The sequence below is a fragment of the Tachypleus tridentatus genome, chromosome 10, assembly GCF_004210375.1.
Source record: "Tachypleus tridentatus isolate NWPU-2018 chromosome 10, ASM421037v1, whole genome shotgun sequence".
Classification (NCBI taxonomy): Eukaryota; Metazoa; Arthropoda; class Merostomata; order Xiphosura; family Limulidae; genus Tachypleus; species Tachypleus tridentatus.
In genome coordinates this window covers 64,895,273-64,916,115 of record NC_134834.1, presented here as the reverse complement: position 1 = coordinate 64,916,115, position 20,843 = coordinate 64,895,273, and the positions used below count along the sequence as shown (strand labels likewise).

Sequence of the window (20,843 nt, the reverse complement as noted above, 5' to 3'; positions counted from 1 at the left end):
TTTAACTTGTATGTGTACTTCTGTTGACAGCACATCAGTTCAACTGTGGTGAGAAAGGAATCACAGGTTCATGGCTCAGTTAAGACAGATTCCATTTGACTTGTATATAACTTTGAATTAAGAATGCAGACTAAACCTTATAGAAGGTTTCAGGTGTAGTATGTTAATGGGAAATTATATGAAATATAACAAAACATTCTGTAACACAATGTTATTAAGATACACTTAGCGAGTTATGTTGTAACTTAAATTTGCAATGAATAGATGTTAAATCTGATAGATAAAACTATATAACTCTAATATTTGACAAATTAAATAAATTTTGATGTAGTCAGAATAATAAACTATGGATTACACTGAAATCTTTAAAAGTGAAATATTGGTAAAATATATTTACTTTTGGTTTTTATTTTGTTTAGAAATTTAAGCAAACCTCTGAATGTTTGGCACAACATTCTCTGTCACATTGTGAGTAAAAAGTCTGTGATGGAACTACACAGCAATCAACCAGTACAATCTGATCCTGGAAAACAGGCATCAAACCAGGCCACTGAAACAGATGCAGACATCAAGTTGGATATGTTACTGAAAGAGACAACTGATTCATCATCTCTTAATGGAAATAACATCAAACTTCCCCAATCTTGTGAACAAAGCATTTCAGCTGATTCACATCATTTTAAAAATGCAATTTTAAATGAGATTTTGAATGAAAAAAGAATGGCTCTTTTGAAATCTCCAGAAGTAGAACAGTTTCTGTATAAACATCAAATGGAAAAGAAGCCTGTCTTCTCAGGTATACCTTTATATTTGTACACCATTTTTTAAACAAATTTTGCTAGCTTTGATTCAATAACAGGTATCAATAGCTATTTCATTTTGTACGATATAGACACACACAGTATTTTTATTTATTACAGGTTGCTATTGTGAATCTATTATAATGAAGTTAATGTATATATATCTGTGTGTGTGTGTGTTATTGTATAAAACCTTAAATGTTTTATTTTACAGAATACAGAATTAAACCACATTTTACAGTAAAATTACAATACAGGAAAAATTTGTTGTAAATTAGCAGAATGCAAACTGTAAAACAAGTTCTGAAATTTAATAGTTTGTTATTTTGCTATTCTTTCTTTTTAAGTTAAAATTTCAAGGTTTGATTGAGATTAATATACATTACACAAATGTACAAGAAAACAAGAGGTCATCCATTCTGTGAAGTAACCCTTCACTTTTTTACATCCAACAAAAGTTTAAAAGAATAACACCAATAACATCATCTCGCAAATAACCATTTTGCAGATTTTATAACATCAATAACAGTATGCATTGCATTTGCAAAGAAAATAAGTTTTTGCATCTGAGCATTTAAAGCTTAAACCAATTGCCCTTTGTATTCCAATATTTTATTCATCTACTCAAATATTGACCTTTTCTGTTTCCAGGGTCAAAGTAGATTGTGTGACAGTAGTAAAACTATGAAAACTATCATATTTAATTCTACCACAAGTAAAGAGCTTATTTTTATATAGACATATTCAGATACTTTTAAAAATTGTTTATGAACTAGGTTTTTAACTTGCATTAACCCTATTACAACCAGCAAGCACCTTTCATGTGTCAAGTGTACATCTTCATGTCAAATTTCACATTTTAAGTTAAAGCAGTAGTTCTAACTATTTTGATAATTTGTTACTTGAAATAATTTAGGATTGATATTTTTCGTTTTGTACTATTTGTTTAGAATAATTTGAAAAGAAAGTATCTCTTACTAACTTAGATTGCTGCACAGCTTCAAGGAGTCTTGCCAGAAAGCAATTCACTTACCAGTTTTTTCAGAATTTTTCTGTCAATCACAAAATGTAAACTTTATTTTCTCAAACTGTCATGACTTGAGAATACAATTAACCAAGTCTTGTTTCTGTCCTAATTTTTTCCTCTATGTTTGAAAATTTGTTGCAGGCATCCATTCACGTCATATACTATGAGATCATGAAAGATAGGAGCAATTACTAATGAAATACTGCTTTGAAACTAGCTTTAGGCAGAGTTTAGATATCATGAATGTTTCAGGTTATAAAACTATTTACATCAATATAAAATGGTTTGAAAAGTAATATATATATTTACCTACTTAGTAAAGACAGCAAAATATTCCAGGGTTTCAAAACCTTAGTTATTGAATGCTGTTCTTAAATTTATTATACTCAAACAATGAACATAAATCAAAACTTTTAAATTGTGGAAAACATTTATTATACACAAAATCATTCTGACTGAGAATACTTTCACCCCACCTGACACCATTTTGTAAGCTCAGATCACAGTTTTTTTTGTCTTGTTTTTCACAATTTATATCCAGAAATGGCAATTTTAAAAGAAATATGTTGATAAAAATCATTGAAGTTCAAACTGACCAGATATAAAAAAAATTGAAATTCTAAGGCTTAAGAAAGTATTTTTAATGTGCTTTACAACAAATATTTGTGAATTTCTTGACAAAACATTATTGAATAAATAAGTAAAATAATTTGAATTTTTTATTCTAAAAGTAGATACTATTTAGTAAGTTTGTTCTCCATTTAATGTAAGTTTAAATATTTTCATTATGAGAAGGGAAAAAAATCAAATGGATTCAGTGATACCTCCCAGTCCATAATATATTAAACCTCTGGTAATGACAATAGTCATTTACTACAATGATTTTTCTGCAAGGCTTATACTTGCTTGAGTGTGTTTCTATGTCTTGCTCTTATAATCATTTTGTGGGATTTTATTTTAGATTTGTACAAATTATAATGAAATAGAGTTTATCTCCCATGAATACATATATAATGGAAATAACCACTGAAGTAGGTAATCTAAACATTAAGGATATTGCAGTAGGAGCTTTGATTTGACAACAGCAGTGGGATATCATTGTCATCCTGGTTCCTCTTTTTTTGCCTCTTATAAGATAATAGCAACCCCATTTCTGCCTCAGCAGTCATACCTCTTAACAATAAACATAGAAGTTGGTCTTTATAAATAATGTTTTTATCTTAAATGAACACTTATTGTTTGTTTCCATGTTGATTTTTTATGTAATATTTTTGGAACTTTATCTATTAAAGCGTATGATACTTTCCAATTGAACATTAATATACCTGAACACCAAGCAAAGGTTGGAAATAGGTATATGTGTGTATATGTTTATTGATATATAAAATCTTTTTTCATGGTGAGATAGGTCATCTGAGAAAACTGTCATGGAAGCTTATAATAGTTATCCTAAATTTTTGTCCCTGAATAAGTTTTGAAATACCTTTTATTTAAAATATATGTTGGATCAGAGGAAGTTGATGATTACTATTACATGAATATCTGTCTGTCTTACAAATAGAAATTTGTGTTTCTCAAACACTGTGTAAAGTTGTAAGAGTGGGCAGAAGATAGATCCTTGTATTTGGAACATTCCATAAGAGTTCTGGGAACTGCTTTCATGTTTATTAGTTAACTTGCGAGTGTTTAACATTTTTGTAATTATTTATAAAATGAGGTGTGTGTTTTGGTTGTTTTTTTTTGTATCCAATAAATACTCTGACTGTGATTTGTGTATGAAGGTGTAATACAAGGTTTTAGTATTGTGTAACTACAGAAATTGTGTATGTAAAAGGAATGTCTTTCCTGGTGCCATATATCAAACACTGAAGCTGATAATTTACATTACAATCACTCAAACCTCTTACAAGAATGGGTATGAGTCAGTTATGAAATACATTTAGTCACACAACCTGTATCAGTGTTTTTTAAATGTAATGCTAGTAATAGGTACCTGCAAAATTCAGTCAGTCACTTATTCAAGAAATTAAATCAGCTATATCATGGTCTGGTAGGAAACACAGATTATAACACCATTGTGCATTTCATATTCTGTCCTCTTGCCAACTTTTTCTTTGTTTTGTTGTGTTTTTTGTATTGTATCATGAAATATCTAATAAAAGAAAGAAGTAACATACTTTTATTACATAACTTGTGTAAGCTAATGAAACACAAGTCAGTACTCTTTATAATGTAGTTACAATAAAGAAAAAATAAATGTATTTAACAATTCAAAAAATGCAGTCAATCAAAACCTTTGGTAATAGGACATTCTCTGTAATGCTATCTAATATTACAATTATTTGTACAAACCAAGAACTCTTATGGAATTTATCTATATTTGTGTATTTATTAAACTCAGTTTAATTATGTGCATATTCAAACCTGTTCTGTTTGTATAAAATTGTAAAATATAATAAATTGTTAAAGATTTCAAAGCAAACTAGTGTGTATCATTTAAGCATTTTTTATTATTATTTCATATCATTTGGTAAATACATAGGATCACAGAAGAAGGAAAAACTGTGGAAAAAATCAAATAACATTAGTCTTCTAAGTGTAGACTTTTAGTTATAAGATGTACAAATTGGAGAACTCTGGCAATTAGCTTATTTTAGTATTACCTTAAATGAAGAAAATGCTCACATTATTGGATTTTTGTTATTTATTATGTCTTGACAGAGTGAGGATATGAAAATTTAAATAGAGTGAAAAACTTGTTGACATATTACTTGTCCTTTTTAGCTTTGAAATTACTGATTTACTCAGTATTTAAGTAAACATAAACATCTAAGCAGTTAAGTTAATGTTTGTATAAAAAAGAAAGGATCCTGTTATAAACAGTAAGGTCAAACCTATGATGAAACAGAACATGTTTATATTATAAAACAAGCCTTAATCCAAAAATTTCACAACAAAACAAAGTTGCCAGGACACAGCCTACAGTGTGTGATATAAGATATGTACTGGGTTTTGATGGTTATTGTGAAATTAGGACACACCTGGTGGTGATACATCATCTACCAGTCTTAACCTCTGTTAATAAAGCTTCACATGTAAAAATAAAATAACAGAGTATAATAAAAAATATAAGAATGAAAGGTTGTCTTTGCTCAAATCTACAGTGTACCACATCTGTATCATCAATCACTGTCTGGAGACAGATGTGGGACGGTGACTGTTCTCAGAAGAAAAGGAAAAAAAAATTCTGTCATTGGAAGAAGTGAGCAAGAAAACTTTACCTTATGAAACTGACATTTCAGCTCCTATTATAATAAAACATTGGAAGAAGTGAGCAAGAAAACTTTACCTTATGAAACTGACATTTCAGCTCCTATTATAATAATAATAATAATAATAATAAAGTCATATTAGAAGCACAACAAGCAAAAATACCAGAGCAAAATTCCTACTGAATTGTCTGAACTAGTATGACACCCAACGTCCACCTATAAAATCTATTGTGACTACTAATTTTTGGATATTTTTCTACTTTTTACAACATTTTTAGTAGTTTGTGTGTTAATGATGGTAATACCTCTTATACTCTGTGTACTGGTGATTTTGGTTTGTTGTGCAGTGTTTTGGTTAAGGCATATTTGGTATTTTAAATGTATACCTAAGTATCTGCACCACATTCTCTTCCAATTACATTGAACATAATTTAAAAATTTATGTCCATAGAAATCAGGATACTAGTATGGTTGCATATAAACTGATAGTATTGGAATTTTTTATCATAACCTAATTAATTCTTTGTTATTTTTATGTCTCTTCCAGGTAACTGCAAGCCCAATTAAAATTGTTAGCCTAACTATTCTTCAGTTGTGACTTGCCATGAAACATTTGCAAGTACGTTCTAATGTAGGTGTCATAGGATATACAGTATACCACAGTGTCTCCTCAAATTTCTGTGTATGTGCATGTATCTATGTATATTACAACTTCCTCTTACTTGTAATGATTAAGGTAATTTACTTGCCAAATATTATTTTGGGGTGTTTCATTTGCTGATACATTAAATCTCATCACTGATTACAGTTGAAGTTTTTACTGTTGTGGGTCTCAGTGATGTTGCACAAACTGTGTTCAAGTTAACAAGGTTAAATTGAAGTGTATTATATACTGATATTTCACTTTAGATCAGTGAAGTTAAATTGAAATGTTCTGTTATAGTAGAAGTGCTGAAATTTGGATGACAGTAATAAGAGCCAAAATTACATGATTAGATGAAGCTTTCCAGGTGGTTAATTTTACTGTCAGTAAGTTTTAGATCATGCACTAATAATGTAGCATACAGTTTTAAACTAGTTTGATTTTTTAGCTCTAGATATAGCCAAGAGTTGAAAAGAACAGCATATTAAAAAAGTCATAATAAAACCAAATCTGAAACCACTTTCAAAAAACAAAAAACCCTGAAAATCCTGCAATAATCATATATAAATTACAAAGAGGAAATAAAAGGAATATTTTAGTAAGTTGAATGATGCTCATTGTTTTAAGGTACAAAATCATGGTACAGATATATGGTTCCATACTTAGCAGTTAATTAATGTAATTCTGTATTTTTGTAATTATATGGTTGATGATAGTAGAAATGCATATTTTTGAGTTTTGTAACTGCAGGACATAGTACTAAATGCTAAGTCAGAAAAATATCATAATATTCACTAAAATACAATAAAATTTGTACATATTTAGCATGTTTTTGAATTTTTTAAACAATGTAGTATTTTGTTGTGTTATTGTATTAAATGTTTATTTTGGGCTTTGTAATATGCTACATTTACCCATGCCTCAAGGCATGTGACTGAAGCTTGGAACACAATCCAGGTTAAATCATTACCCTCCTGTAAAACATATTTTAAATGATATAATGTGTGTAATTTGTATTACATGTGGCAACACAGATGACTAGTTGGCATTAGAAGTTTGGTGTATGAATATAATTAATATGGATTTTAAAACCATTTACAACTTTAATGCTTTTAAGTTCTTATAATACCTCTACAGCTAGGAGTGTCTAGAAGCTTAAACATGTAAAAGAAGACATATTTGTTTGTGTGTTTGCATTATCTCTTTAAACTAGTGTATTATTATTTTGTTTTATATGAAAATAAGTGTTTAGTGTGTATTAATTGTAAGGTGTATTACTACTTGTTTTTGTAATTCTGCTACCTCTTAAAGTGAATTTATGTACTTCCTGGATGTTTTTATACTATCTAGAAATGTTATTAGTAAACAGCAGTGACAATACTAGTTTCAGACATGTTGAGAGTTAAATTGATTCATTTGTTGGTTTACTTTGTGTATTAAAGAAGTACCAATTTTTTAAAACCCAAATTATTCTATTTACACTGTCTTTATGCATAAAGTGTTTCATTCTCTCTACTAAAATGTTTATGTGTAGTGAAGTTTCCAAGATTTTATTGAGGCATTTTCAGTTCCAAAGTCTACAGGAATCTGAAATTAAATGAAATGTTAAGTGATTGTGTTCACAAATTATATACTATCAAATGATATTCAAATGTATGGGTTTTGCACTCTATTTGATGTCATTTAACAAGTAACAAAAACATTTTTTACAGTTATATTGAACCCAAGTTACAAATTAACTTCTAGTATTCTAGTTAGGAAGGTTTCAAGCCCTATACATTAAAACCTGAATACAATCTTGCTTTCACATTGTTCTTTACTAGACTCCAGTTTGAACAGAATATGAAGCATTATGTTGTTTTTCATATTCTTACATTAAAAGTTCCAGGCTGATATGAGTTTTTGATATATATGAGAGATTGAATGTTAGATCAGTTGTTAGTTCAATTCAAAAACAGTTATACTACAGTTTGCAGTTTTAAATAAGATTATAATTTAGTATTTATTTTGTATAATTGTGAAGTATTTATTAGAACTGAATACATTCTATCCTCTTCATTATGAAATGACATTTTTACACAGGTTTCTAGATGCATTTCTTGAATTAATACGAGTAATAAAAATAAAACAGTTACAACAGTATTTATTTTAGACATCTTTTGTAAGTAAAAATTTGGGATTTACTAAGATTTGTACAGTGAACTTGCATAAGTCACTGTTGAATAAAATAGCATTTCACTTCATTTGCATATTCCTTTGTAAAACTTTAAAAAGAAGTATAGAAACAAACTGAAACAGATAAATTGTTTGTAAGCTAAGTAACACTGTTTCAATATTATACAATTATTTTTAATATTGTTAATTATTGTTGTCCAGACAGAATGATGTGTTTTCACGTCACAGTGTTAGTTCTTGGAAACCTTGAAATTATGATAAAAATAATGGTACAAAGATAAGTGAAAAATGAATCTTCCAAAATATACTTAACTGACACTATAGCTGTTTCTAGATCTCTATAATTTCTACTTTTTTGCCTATCTAAGTATTAATCACTCATGTTTATTTTTTTTATACCCCACTTGAATGCCCTTGACATAATCTAATTTGCCAAATTCTCCATCTAAACCTAAATTGTGGTAAAACTTTCAGTTTGAATCTTTTACCTAGGGTTAGTGACCATTGATAAAAAAGCAACCAGGGGTGTTGAGAAGAATTCTCTTCATCCTGCTTATTAAATATAGAAATAATTAAAGGTTATTAAAACACATCAACATTATCACATTCAACCCTGTTCATTCTGTGCCACTGCTACCTTAACGTGTTAAGTCCAATTGTTTAGTGTTATCTTAGCTGATGTCACCATCTTGTTTTTTTGTGGGTTTTTTTCTTTTTAAAGACAGTTATCTAAGAGACTATCAGTTTCATCTCCTTTTGCATGAAAGTAACACTTGGGGGGCAGTATGTTAAGAATCACCATGAAAAATAAAAGTTAAGTAATTAAATAAATAAGAGAAAAGGAAAAGAAAAACTATACATACTTGTGCAGAGGGTGTTTCATTGAGGAGAGTGGCTGGGGTACGGCACAGGTTGTGTCGTAGAAAGCAGAGGACAGATAGTCATTCACTTTTTAAAAAGGCAAAAACAGAGTGGATTGGGATCTGTGAATCCTAATACCCAAAAATTTAGATATGAAAGGAAAACAGGAGTACCCCAAGAAAAAACAATTTTGACTAACTTGATGCCAACTAATCTATTTGGTTAGTGCCTGAGATGAAAGCAAGAAAGGTAAGCCAGACACCAAATATATCAGTTCAGTTAATGTCAAAGATTCAGCTTTAGTGAATTATATATGGGACAGATGGATGTGCCATATTATTGGGGTATCAGAGAGGTTTTTAAACTGTTTGGTGAGTGAGTTACAATTAACTGCTTTTTTGTAGAAATTGGTGACCAGATTGTGAATTTTGTTCTTGATGTGTAGGATGTCATTAATCTTGTCAATGTAATTAGCAGGAGTGTTGGAAGGCAGTCAGAAAGCTATTTTGACTGCTGTGTTTTGTAGGAACTGGAGTTTATTGTATAAGTGATCTGACATGTTACTCAGGACCATACTGCCCTAAGTGAGCATGATGGTGTCAGGGTGGCATTAATTATTGATTCCTCCTATTTTCCTGAGGTAAGAGGGTCTTTGGCTGATTGTGAGATAAATGTTGTTAATGTGAGTTGACCATGTTAATTTTGAGTTAAAATGAATTCCAAGAAATATGATGTTCTTGGAAAGTGGAGTGTTTGTGTCATATAGTTTAATTTTTACCTTGGGAAGTTTTCTTTTCTTTCGTTTAAAGCATCTGTAGAATAAAATAGCTTGTGTTTTCTTCTGGTTGAGTGCCACATGTCATTTGTCACACCACTCTGTAACAGTGTTGAGAGAGGTCTGGACCCGCCACGCTGCTGCAGAGAGGTTAGTTGATGTGATCCAGATAGTCAAGCCCAGCATGGCGAGGTGGTTAAGGCACTCAACTCATAATCTAAGGGTTGCAGGTTCAAATCACTGTTGCACCAAACATGCTTACCATTTCAACCATGAGGGCATTATAATGTTATGGTCAATCCCACTATTTGTTAGTAAAAGAGTAACTCAAGAGTTGGTGGATGGGTGGGTGGGGATGACTAGCTGCCTTCCCTCTAGTCTTACACTGCTAAATTGGGGACAGCTAACACAGATAGCCCTTGTGTAGCTTAGCGCGAAATTAAAAAAAAAAGCTCCAGATAGCAATAACGTCAACATATTGTGAGGCGTGTGTCCCGTTTAATTGGGGAAAGGGTATATCGTTAACAAATAATATGCATAATAATGGGCTAATAACGGAGTTCTGTGGGACGCCCGCTTGAAAGGGGAATATATCAGACATGTCTTTATTGATTTTAACTTTCGTGATTCTATTGTTTAAAGAACTGGCTATCCATCTGGGGAGGGCTTCAGGTGATTTTATGGAAGTTAGTTTATAAAGTAGAGTATGGTGCCAGATGGAATCGAAGGCTTGTCTCATGTCTAGAAACGCACCTACTGTAACATACCTGCGAATGAAGGCCTGAAATCCAGACTCGTTGAGTCTGACCAGGTGGTCGGCTGTCTGTCCGTTGCGTCTGGAAGCGTTTTGAATGTCAGATAGGATGTTGTTAGATTCAAAGAAATATACTAGCCTGTTAGCGGTAATTTTTTTCTAACAGTTTACCTAGGTTGTTCAGGAGACTAATAGGTCTGTACTTTGATGAGTCCTGCAGGTTCTTGGTGTATTTGGGAATGACTGTTATGGTGGCTAACTTCCAGCATGTAGGGTAGTAACCATGGGACAGAGTGTAATTAAAAAGATTAGTGAGGTATTTTATGATGTTTTCTGGTAGGTTTTTCAGAATGCGATTATTGATGCCATCTTTCCTTGGGGCAGAGTTGTTTTTGAGATGTTTTATGTTTACTTATAATTCTGCTATTGAGATCGGGCGGGAACTGAGCTCGTCTCCGGGTGGTGAGTTAATTGTTTTAGGTGTATCGAATGTGGGTGTGATTGTTTTGAATTTCGCGCAAAGCTACACAAAGGTTGTGAACAGTGCTTTGTGTTCTCTGACAAATTTATTTATAAAGTTAAAATGTTATTTACTGAAAGTGGAGAGGTTTGGCGTGGTAAAGGATATTTCTAGTTATGTGGCGAATAACATACACTCTTCCTTCCTTATCTGTGGACACAAGTACGTTTACGTAATTTATATTATGCATGTTTTCTTGTAAAGCCGGGCGGCAGATAGACTTAAATTTAGACCAGAATTTATTAGGTTGTTTTCGAGATTGATCGATTTACAGACAGGAGTTTTCCCAGTGGGTGCCTTGTGTTTTTAAGCAGTTGTTTTATAGAGTTATTCTCGCGGTTTATTTAATGTTTTTAGGTGTGGTTACGAACAGCCTGCGGAGGCGGCATCTGTCAGTGATGTGTTTGTGGATTTCAGGCGTTAATTTCCAGTGTTTGATGTCGATAGTACGGTTTGTAACGGGAATATGACATATAAAGAAGCTTTGATAGTATCAGTTACAGTTTGACCATAATATCTAGTTATCAAGATTGATGATAAATGGGAAGTTAATGGTTGTGTTATCTAGGTAGTTCTGAATGTGCTGAAGTCATACGTTATGTTGCTATCGCTAGTGCTGGTTTTGTGTTTTTAGAATAGGTCAAATGAAATAGAAAGGTGATCTTCGCCAATGTGTTCATTAACATTAAAGTTAAAGATGTGGTATGCAATATTGGTGGTGATTATAGCTAGATCGAGAATATCCTGTGATGCGTCGGTGTGCAGGTGTGTGGGTTAGTCGTTGTTAATACAGATTAAGTTGTTTTTGAGGGCAAAACTTTTTAGAATAATTCCATTTTATTGTTAGATTTGCACAGGAAGTCTTGATACTTTAAATTGAGATCACCCAATATAATTACGCGGCTATAACTTATAATTACGTGCTGGAGTAGGTTAATGTCAGGTGTAGTGTCAGGACTAATGTAAAGTAGGACAAGTGTAATGGGTAGGAAGTTTTTGTAGGTTATCTGAGACATGATTAGGTCGTTGTTACACTGTAGATGAGAGGTATGAGCTGGCCAGTTTTGAAGGATTTGACTTTCAATGCTGAGTGGGTTGACGTTTGCGGAGGCGAGTTCTTCCTTGATTTCTTCGAGGGAAATATCGAAGGCAATTCCCCTTATGATGTGAGATCTGGACTGAAGGGCACCTGAAAGGTGTGTGGTGATTTTTGCCTCATTAAAAGGAGTACCAGGCCATGGTTGAAGAAATTTAACATAGTCCCGGGGGTGGCAACATTTGATAACTATGTCACCTTTAGAAAGACGTCGGACCTCAGCGACCTCAATGCTTGAGAAGGACGATTTACTCTCCCTGGCGATGGTAGGCTATCTGTATTCTATTGCTACACCTTCTAAGATTAAAGCTGGCAGGCTGTATGTAGGTCTGGTTCACGGTTTCTCGGGAAAAGATTTGGCAGACTCCTGGGTAGGTTGGTCGGACACTGGACAGGATACTGTGTCGTTGTCTGTTGCAGAGGGTTTGGCAGGCTTCACTTTCGAGGTTGATTTCTTTTTTCGTTGAGTAGGTAAAGATTTGCCTGGACTGGCATGTATAGTAGGAGGATGGATGCTGCCCCCTTGGCTTTGTCATTTCCAGAAATTTACTTGGTGTACTCTCATCATATCAACACCTTAGCATAGCATTTCCAGGAGTAATGAACATAATTGCAGATTATTTATCATGACCCAACCAGGTTCTTCTGATAGAATAGATGTTACATCTTAAGGTTTTTTCAGTAGATTTGCTCTCAGTTTGGGTCTCCAATTATCAGTTATTTTGCAACTCATTGTAATTTTCAACTGGAGTTTTTTTAGTTTCCTATAACTCATTCTCAAGCATTGATATTAGGTGCATTCATTCAGGACTGGACATGTTTACATCTGTTTGCCTTTTCCACAATTCTTCTATTACCCAGAGTTTTGACTTTAGTTCATTCCATTGAGTTCCTGCTAAGTTCTCTTGGTAGCATCATGTTAGTCAGCTCAAACATTGTTCCTCTTCTTTGATATCTGCAGGAACATTTACCTCTACCAGTTTTGTTTTGGTCATCTCTGCTAAGACAACCTCAATCAGACATTCCACTCCTAGATGTTCAGAAATTCAGTCTTGATGCATGGAAATTATACAGTTCTGTGCCTTACATAACATTTAACTTCTAAGGTTCTCTGTATATGACTAAATCTCTCCATAGACCAACTAAGGCCATTTATCAATGGGAATAGCATACTTATCACCAGTGATGTATCAAAAGGAACGTAAACTCTCTTCATCCTAAATTAGCTACCATATCCCTTTTTTTTTTTACTTGGATTTTTGAAAGAGGTTTTGCTTTATCTACTGTGGCCTTATATAAGACAATCTTATAAGCTGCTTTTCAGTATTCCAAATATGGGATGGTTTTTAGCTCCCCAGTGGTATCTGGTCTGCACAATCCTTTTTGCATTCTTCAGGCCAAACAGTCTTTTCAATTATCAAACCATGAATTTAAGATTGTCTTACATGAATTGGCTCATCATCCCTTTAAGCCTTTAGATTATAACACTTTTACACTTTTCACTTAAATTATTTTTATTGTTGTTGACATGTAAATGCCCTTGGTCAGAGTTGTTTGCTATACATGTAAATAGGACCTTTTCATTCCACCTTTGTCTTGCTTTACTCAAATAGGTCTTTTCTTTCCAATACTTTGGCAGCCAGAGAAGAGGAAAAATCCTTCTTACCATTCTATTTATCAGTCAGATTCTTATTGGTTGTTATGTCCTGTCATGGCCTTCAAATGTTATGTGGCTCTTACTAACTTAGTTAGGGGTACTAGGAATTAACTGTTTATTCATTGGGACCCTTTGAATTCCTGTGAATTATCTCCCATTACTTTAACAAGGTAGCTCAGCAAATTGATTCACATTGCCTATAATGGATTACCATTACAAAAGAGGAATCTGCTGTGAGTTGCATTTCACCAGATTTGTCATATTTAAATGTCATTAGCTGCCCAGTTGTATTGCCTTTTAGAGGACATTGTGTGTGCTGGAATGTGTACTTTTCCAGTACTTTCATCTCTCATTACTTGCATGACCTGAAAGTTTCCTCTTCTGGGAATTTTTTACTACCATCTTTAGCTATTATGACTACATCTAGATTTTATACAGGAGTTACTTTCTCTATCATCTTATCTCTCTTATTTCCAGGGTATCTTTACTTTTCACAGGAGCCCACTCTGTGGTGAGTGTTGCCCAGACAAGTATGTTTTATCATTTGAATTCCACACTAGCAACACTTTCACTGTAGAGGTTGTTACAGGCTCTGTAAAAAATTAGTATTTCATAACACCATCCAGGCACCCACCAAATGGTAATTTCATGGACAGCCCCTTGGGGACTATCATGAGTAAAGCTAAAGTTATTCCTGCCAGTCTCTGCTGATAAATGGATTGAATAAATTTGGCTTAATTTGCTTTTAAAAATTTTGAAACTTGGTATGCCTGTTGTACTGTTCCTCAGTTCTTCTCAATGTTCATTACTTGCCAGATTCTATTAATGGAGCTAGAGAGTCCTTACCACACCCAGTTTCCAGTCACTAGGATGGTGAACAGAGGCTTTTCCTTTAGTGTATCAGAGTGTGTTCCTCTGCTCTTGAAGAAAGGGGTGAAGTTGGGATCCTGCCTACCATGGGCCCTGGATGTTTTTTCACAGGTGTAGGTAGGAGCAACACCTGCCTACTTGTAATACCAGTTCAGATTTAACACTGCACTCTCCATCCAGATGGAATGTGATGATTTTTCTTTTTGAACAATGTTTGTTTAGTCTGTTGCTTATAGATGGAGGTCCATTATTTCTTCATAACTCCATGGGCAAGTGTAATGCTCCTTTCCCACCCAGTTGGGGAGTGAACATGAATGTTGGTAATTTGATACCAGATGAGTTTTGATCTCTTGGTTTAGTTAGGCATACACGATCCCATCATTTCTAGCCTGGAGTGTTGCCTTCAGGCTTCTTCAGGTGGGGGTGAAAATTTGTATACTTTGGTGTTGCTTATTTTTTCATTGTGGTTTCAGTACATCACTCTATAACTATAGGTTGGAAGCAATATTACCAGTCAGCTAAGGTTCCACAACTCAGTGTTGAGCATGCCTGTTCTGGATTTAGTGTCGTACCTCATTTGTGTACCACTCTTATCTTGGTATATTCCTGTTCTATACAGATGCTTTCTGTATGGATCATGACTGCACTGACCTCTCCAACTTCTCAGTGTGGGATTATAGTTATAGTGTCAGCAGTTGGTAAATATGTTTTGTAAGTTAATGTTTTCCTAAAATGAAAATGTATTTTCAATAATACATACCTCCACTAACACTTTCCCACCCTGCCTCCCTACTAAGAGCTGGGGTAAGTTTTGAAAAGTGATTGCATTGTCTGAATGAAGCACTTATACACACTACATAGATAGAGGATGCACTCACTGATGTTGGTGGAGAATTTTGCAAATTAGATTATCCCAAGTGTATTCAAGTTGGATATAAAAGACTGGAGCATATGTGATCAATGCTTTGATAGGGAAAGGAGTAGAAGTCCAGGAGACTGAGAAATAGCTACAGTGCCAGCAGAGGTAAGTATTATTGGATATATATTTTAAGTTTAGGAAATTGTTAAGTTTTGGCAACTTAAGTTATGTAAATATTTTACTTAGAATTGTTAGGTGATAATAGTTTATTTGTATCATAAGTAATTACTCGAAACATATTTACCAATATGATGTCTTACCTCCTGTCACATAATAGTTTTTCTTCTTCAGCTCTGCCCTCCATTTGAATAAACGTTTATGCTCACTCACTCCATGTTTCTACATGGTTGGACTTTTTTGTAGCAGGTAAATAAGCAAGAAGCAACTCACCACCAATCAGAATATGAGAAACTCTCCTGCCACAGCTGGCTTCCTTTATATTGTAGAACCCAAGTCTTTGCTTGTGTTGTTACTTTCATGTCTATTTATTCTCTTTTACATTGGCTATTAATCAACTTAGTTGCTTTAGGTGTTTTTGTTTGTTTTATTAAACAATTCAGTTGTTTTTTTTTGCTTCACCTTATAGAGTGATAATATCACTATTTTATTAATTTCAATCTTTACTCCAGTTGAACATGAATTCAAAATTTTATTTCACTACCAACACTTCAGTAGTGATGAACATTACTACATTTTAACCTGCTGTGTCTCAGGCTACAGGCCTTACACTTTCAATTGGGATTCACAGTTTTTCAATGAGAGTTTGGGTTCATCATGCAGCAGGCTGTTTTTTCCCAACCAAACATTTCTATGTCTGATGAATTTGGGCAAGATTAAGACGATTGTGGTAGTTGTTTCTACCTCTTTCTTACACCATGCAATCCCAATTTTCCACCTGTGGACACCATCAAGCCATCCTTAATTAGCATTCTTCAATATGAAGAGACTGATATTTTACCTTTTATTGATACCATACCTCTCCTTATTTAGGACTCTTCCTCAGTATACCTACTGTTTCTTTCTTCTTCAGATATTGTAGTCCATGCTGATAAAAAAATTTTTTTGGATTTTACACATAGGGGAGACATCATGCCTCCACCCCTTTAAGCTCAGAATACTTGTATTTTCACATCTCCTGACATGGTTTATTGTATTTAGACTCCCAGAATTAGTGTGATCTATACAAAAATATTCACCCTAATACTGTTTGAATTCAGATAGTATTCTACATTTTATTTGTGATCTGAAATGTTTTATTGCTTGCATGGTTTCCTTCCATAGTTCCCATTTACTCATTCACTAGAATCCTTCTTCTTTAAGTGATGTTTCACTCACCACCTTACAGATTAGATTTGCCAACTAGTCAGGCTAGTTTATTCATCGTTATCTCCTGATTTCCTGCTGGTTTTGGATTGGGGGTAATTTCCTGCATACAGTCTGGATAATTATGGTTGAAGACTATCTTTCTGCATTGAACAAGACAGTTCATTACCATTTTTACTGGTTTTGACAGGAGTTGATGTCTTGACTATAGTCTGCTGTTTCCCTATTCTCCCTGTACTCTGGGAATATATGGTTAATGTTTGTATGTACCTCCTTGCTATCCATTTAGCAACACATTCATTCATCAAGAGTAAAGAGTATATCTTTTTCAGATGTAGTGCAGTCTCCCATGAGTATGTTTTCTAACAAGAGAAGTCACACCCAAAGAGAATTGTTCAGATGCTTTACACAGTGTACTCATCTAGGTAAATTTTGCATTATTACCTTCACCATATTGGTGTGGGATTCCCACTATTATGCGAGAGAAGATAAAATATTGTACCAAATGTTAATACCTTCCTCCATTGAAAGTATATTTCAGTTAGATACTTACCTCCATTCATACTTCCCATTCTTCCTACCCACTTTCATGCATATTTTGTGCCAAATCTGGGTGTTTCAAGGCTATAGATGAGCCAAATTTATACAAATAGAGGGCAGCACTAACTATGAAAATACTTTTGTGAAGAAGGTATCTAATGGAAATATATTTTCAGTGTAGAAAAATATAATTTTTTTTTAATCTCAGGGAGAAGTAATTTGATATAATTAGAATAAATTTCAAAATTTGCTCTGAAAAACTCCATTACATTCATAATATAATTCTTGTTTTTGTGATAGACATAGAGAAAAGATGGGTGCAACAAGGTAGTATCATTTTGAATGTTAAATGTCTAACCATTTTTGTTGCACGGGTATGTGCAATGTTATTAATAGAACTTATTAAAGAAATATTCACTTCTCTTAAAATGTATTAATAAACTATTTTGGTTTTATAGTAGCTAGTATGATTCGTATCATTAGGTTCATTTTCAGTGGTTCCTACAGAAAATGGTAATATAAATAAAATAATAATGACTGATCTCTTTCAAAGTACATTTACATTCTACATTCTCTTTTGTCACTGCAGTTACATTTAAATGTATACAAGAAGAGAAGAAGAGTAGTTTACAGTGGTCAAAACTTCATCCAGTTGAATTTGTGTAATATGTAATTTCCCTCTATGATAAATATTGATATTATAGGCATGTATATTTTCTTTGAATATCTTGAAATTTAGTGCATGTAATCCTCAAATTTTTGTTATGATTTTTTCTTTTAACTTTACAAATTAATAATACAAAACCAAGGAAAGAAATATGTTTTAAAAAAGTTATTTTAAGATTAAGTAATATGCTGTGTACTGCTGATTCACAAACAAAACTAAACTTACCATTACAAAAAGTCTTTATTATCTGAAATTACTGGTTAACTTTAAAACATTATTTAAATAACAAAAATTGATATTACTGTTATAATGTTATGAACATAGATCAAAATAAACCACAATGTTTCAACAGTTAAACTAAGAAATCTCTTGTTTAAATTGTCCATCCCTTCCCTAGCTTAACAGTATGTTTGAAGGATTTCAGTACTTGTGGTAGGCACAGTATTGATGGTCCATTGTGTAGCTTTGTTTTTAATGAGAAATAAAATTACATTTCTAATATCAACTTTATAGTGAGTCTTTTATAATTTTAAAGTGAAATCCCTCGGTGTGGATTCCTGTACGTGGTGAGGGGACCTCCCAGGGAAGGTTCTGTTCTATCTGGTTACCTTCTCTGGGATCTAAACATCCACCCACGTGTTTGCCGTGCGTGGCGACCCGTGAAGGGGAGGAGAGGATCCTGGTGGTTGAGGGGTCCAACCCTAACACACCACTTTGGCCTTGAATTCCTGTAGACGGGCGGCCTTTGGGTGGCTCCCTTTGGGTCAATCGGCTGGTCCACTTAGGCTAGAGTCAACCAAGTACCAGTGTTGGAAGTTCTCAACGGGTGTTGTGGACATTGTGCCTGATGCTGGTGTTTGGGTATAGTGCTCACGAAACCCTGGCGTTGCTGCATTGTCCTTGCATGACTTTGTAGTGCGTCCCCTTGTAGGGCTCAATGGTGGGTGGGGTCAGTGGGTACCGAAATTTTTTCCTTTTCCTATGGATCCTCCAAAAAATTTAAATAAAATTGTAAAAAAACAGTCAATGGGTAAGCGACCACGTCTTGAATACTCAGAACAGCAATCTTCAACATTAGTAACACATGTACCTCATTTTCTTATATTACATTCTCTTTCGGAAAAACCTTTAGGGCAAATGTCCCCTTTTTTTATTCAAAAGGGACTAGAGGGACTTGCTGGCTCTCCAAAATCAGTAAAGAAACTTCGATCTGGTGACATATTGGTTGAAACATCCACATCCCAACACAGTGAACTCCTCTTGAATTCAAAGGCAATTGGGGATATACCTATTTAGGTTACACCCCATGCTACCTTGAATTCTTCACGAGGAGTTATTGTTGAAAGGGATTTGAAGAACATTCCCGAGTCAGAGATTCTCGCTGGTCTCTCCACTCAAGGAGTTTCTGCAGTGAGGCGCATCTCCACTCGCAAAGATGGAGTTACACTGCCAACAAATACCCTCGTTTTAACATTTACTTCACCACGCACACCTGCCACCATCAAGGCAGGTTATCTCATTTGCAGGGTTCGGCCATACATACCAAACCCTCTTCGATGTTTCCAATGTCAGAGATTCGGCCACTCAAAGACATCTTGTCGTGGTTCCCTGACATGTGCTCGTTGTGGATGCAAGGACCACGATGCCTATGACTGTGACATGAACCCACATTGTGTAAACTGCAATGGTTCTCACCCCTCTTACTTTCATTCTTGCCCAAAATGGTTGGAGGAAAAAGAGGTGCAGCGTTTGAAAACGACACATAACATTAGTTATCCTGAGGCTCGGAAATTGCTGTCCACAACTCCATCTCGGACATATGCTGCTGCACTTCATTCCACAACTACAGTGGGAGTGCAGACAGATCTCTCTGTGCCTCCAAGAGAATCGTTTTCAAAACAAATGAAAAGCCTTTTGACCTCCATGGTTAAAAAGGTTGATGAATCGACCTCCACACCCATCTCTGTTCCTTCCATACCTTCCAACAAACCTCAAGATCCACGTCCTTCAGTTTCAAATACAGGCATTTCTTCTGATACATCTTTTTCTCCCACCACAAGAGACAAAACAATTATTCGTTCGCGTCCTCAGTCACTGGATTCCCCTTCCACAACAAAACCTGCCCACCCGACCCAGAGCAGGATTCATGGAGGTTGATAGACCTCCTCCGACTAAAGACAGTAAAGAAAAAAGACGTGGTCGTAAACCGAAGGGTTCTCCAGCCACTTCATTTACCCGTTCTTAAAAATGGCCACCTTGATACAATGGAACTGTCGAGGTTTACGCTCTAATCTAGATGATATCAAAACGCTGATTGCTTCCTACCATCCTGTTTGTCTTTCTTTACAAGAAACATTTCTCAAAACTGCTGATACTGTCTCCATTCGGCAGTTTTCTCTGTACAGAAATGACAGGTTGTGTGATGGTCGAGTACATGGAGGGGTGGCACTGTTGGTTGATCAACACGTGCCCACCCTGTCTTTGTCACTCAACACACCCTTGGAGGCTGTAGCCATCCATGTCTCCTTGGGTCATACCATTACTGTTTGTTCTCTGTACCCGTCCCCTGGAGAGACATATGATCAATCAGATCTTGATGCTCTCATTGAACAGTTGCCATCTCCATTTCTAATCCTAGGGGATTTTAATGGACATCATCCCCTCTGGGGAAGTGTTATTATTGATGGGAGGGGCCGATCTGTAGAGCGGATGCTCTCTGATCACAATCTTTCTCTTTTCAATACTGGTTCTTCCACTTACTTTCATGCACCTAGTCAGTCCTTTACCGCTATTGATCTCTGAATTTGCTCCCCTTCACTATTCTTCTACTTTTCATGAAGGATTGACAATCACTAGGCAGTGATCATTTTCCTATACTTTTGAGAGAGACTGGCCGTGATAGATGCCACCCTACCCGCGTGCCCCGGTGGAAGCTGGATCAGGC

General features: G+C 34.4%; 1 protein-coding gene across 10 annotated transcripts in view; it reads left to right on the top strand.

Moving 5' to 3' along the window:
• The window catches only part of LOC143229466 (uncharacterized), a 34,023-nt gene that overhangs the window by 3,754 nt on the left and 9,426 nt on the right, over positions 1 to 20,843 (top strand). For 2 of the 10 annotated variants that reach the window (XM_076461827.1, XM_076461820.1), the window contains exons 2-3: positions 420 to 796; positions 4,992 to 5,129. In XM_076461827.1, coding sequence (XP_076317942.1) covers positions 487 to 796; positions 4,992 to 5,044 — 363 coding nt within the window. In that variant the 5' untranslated portion in view covers positions 420 to 486 and the 3' untranslated portion in view covers positions 5,045 to 5,129. Of the gene's footprint in view, positions 1 to 30; positions 154 to 419; positions 797 to 4,991; positions 5,130 to 5,646; positions 8,771 to 17,821; positions 18,405 to 20,843 lie in introns of those variants that run through there. The other 8 variants (XM_076461826.1, XM_076461824.1, XR_013015883.1 and 5 more) reach the window with 7 other exon arrangements.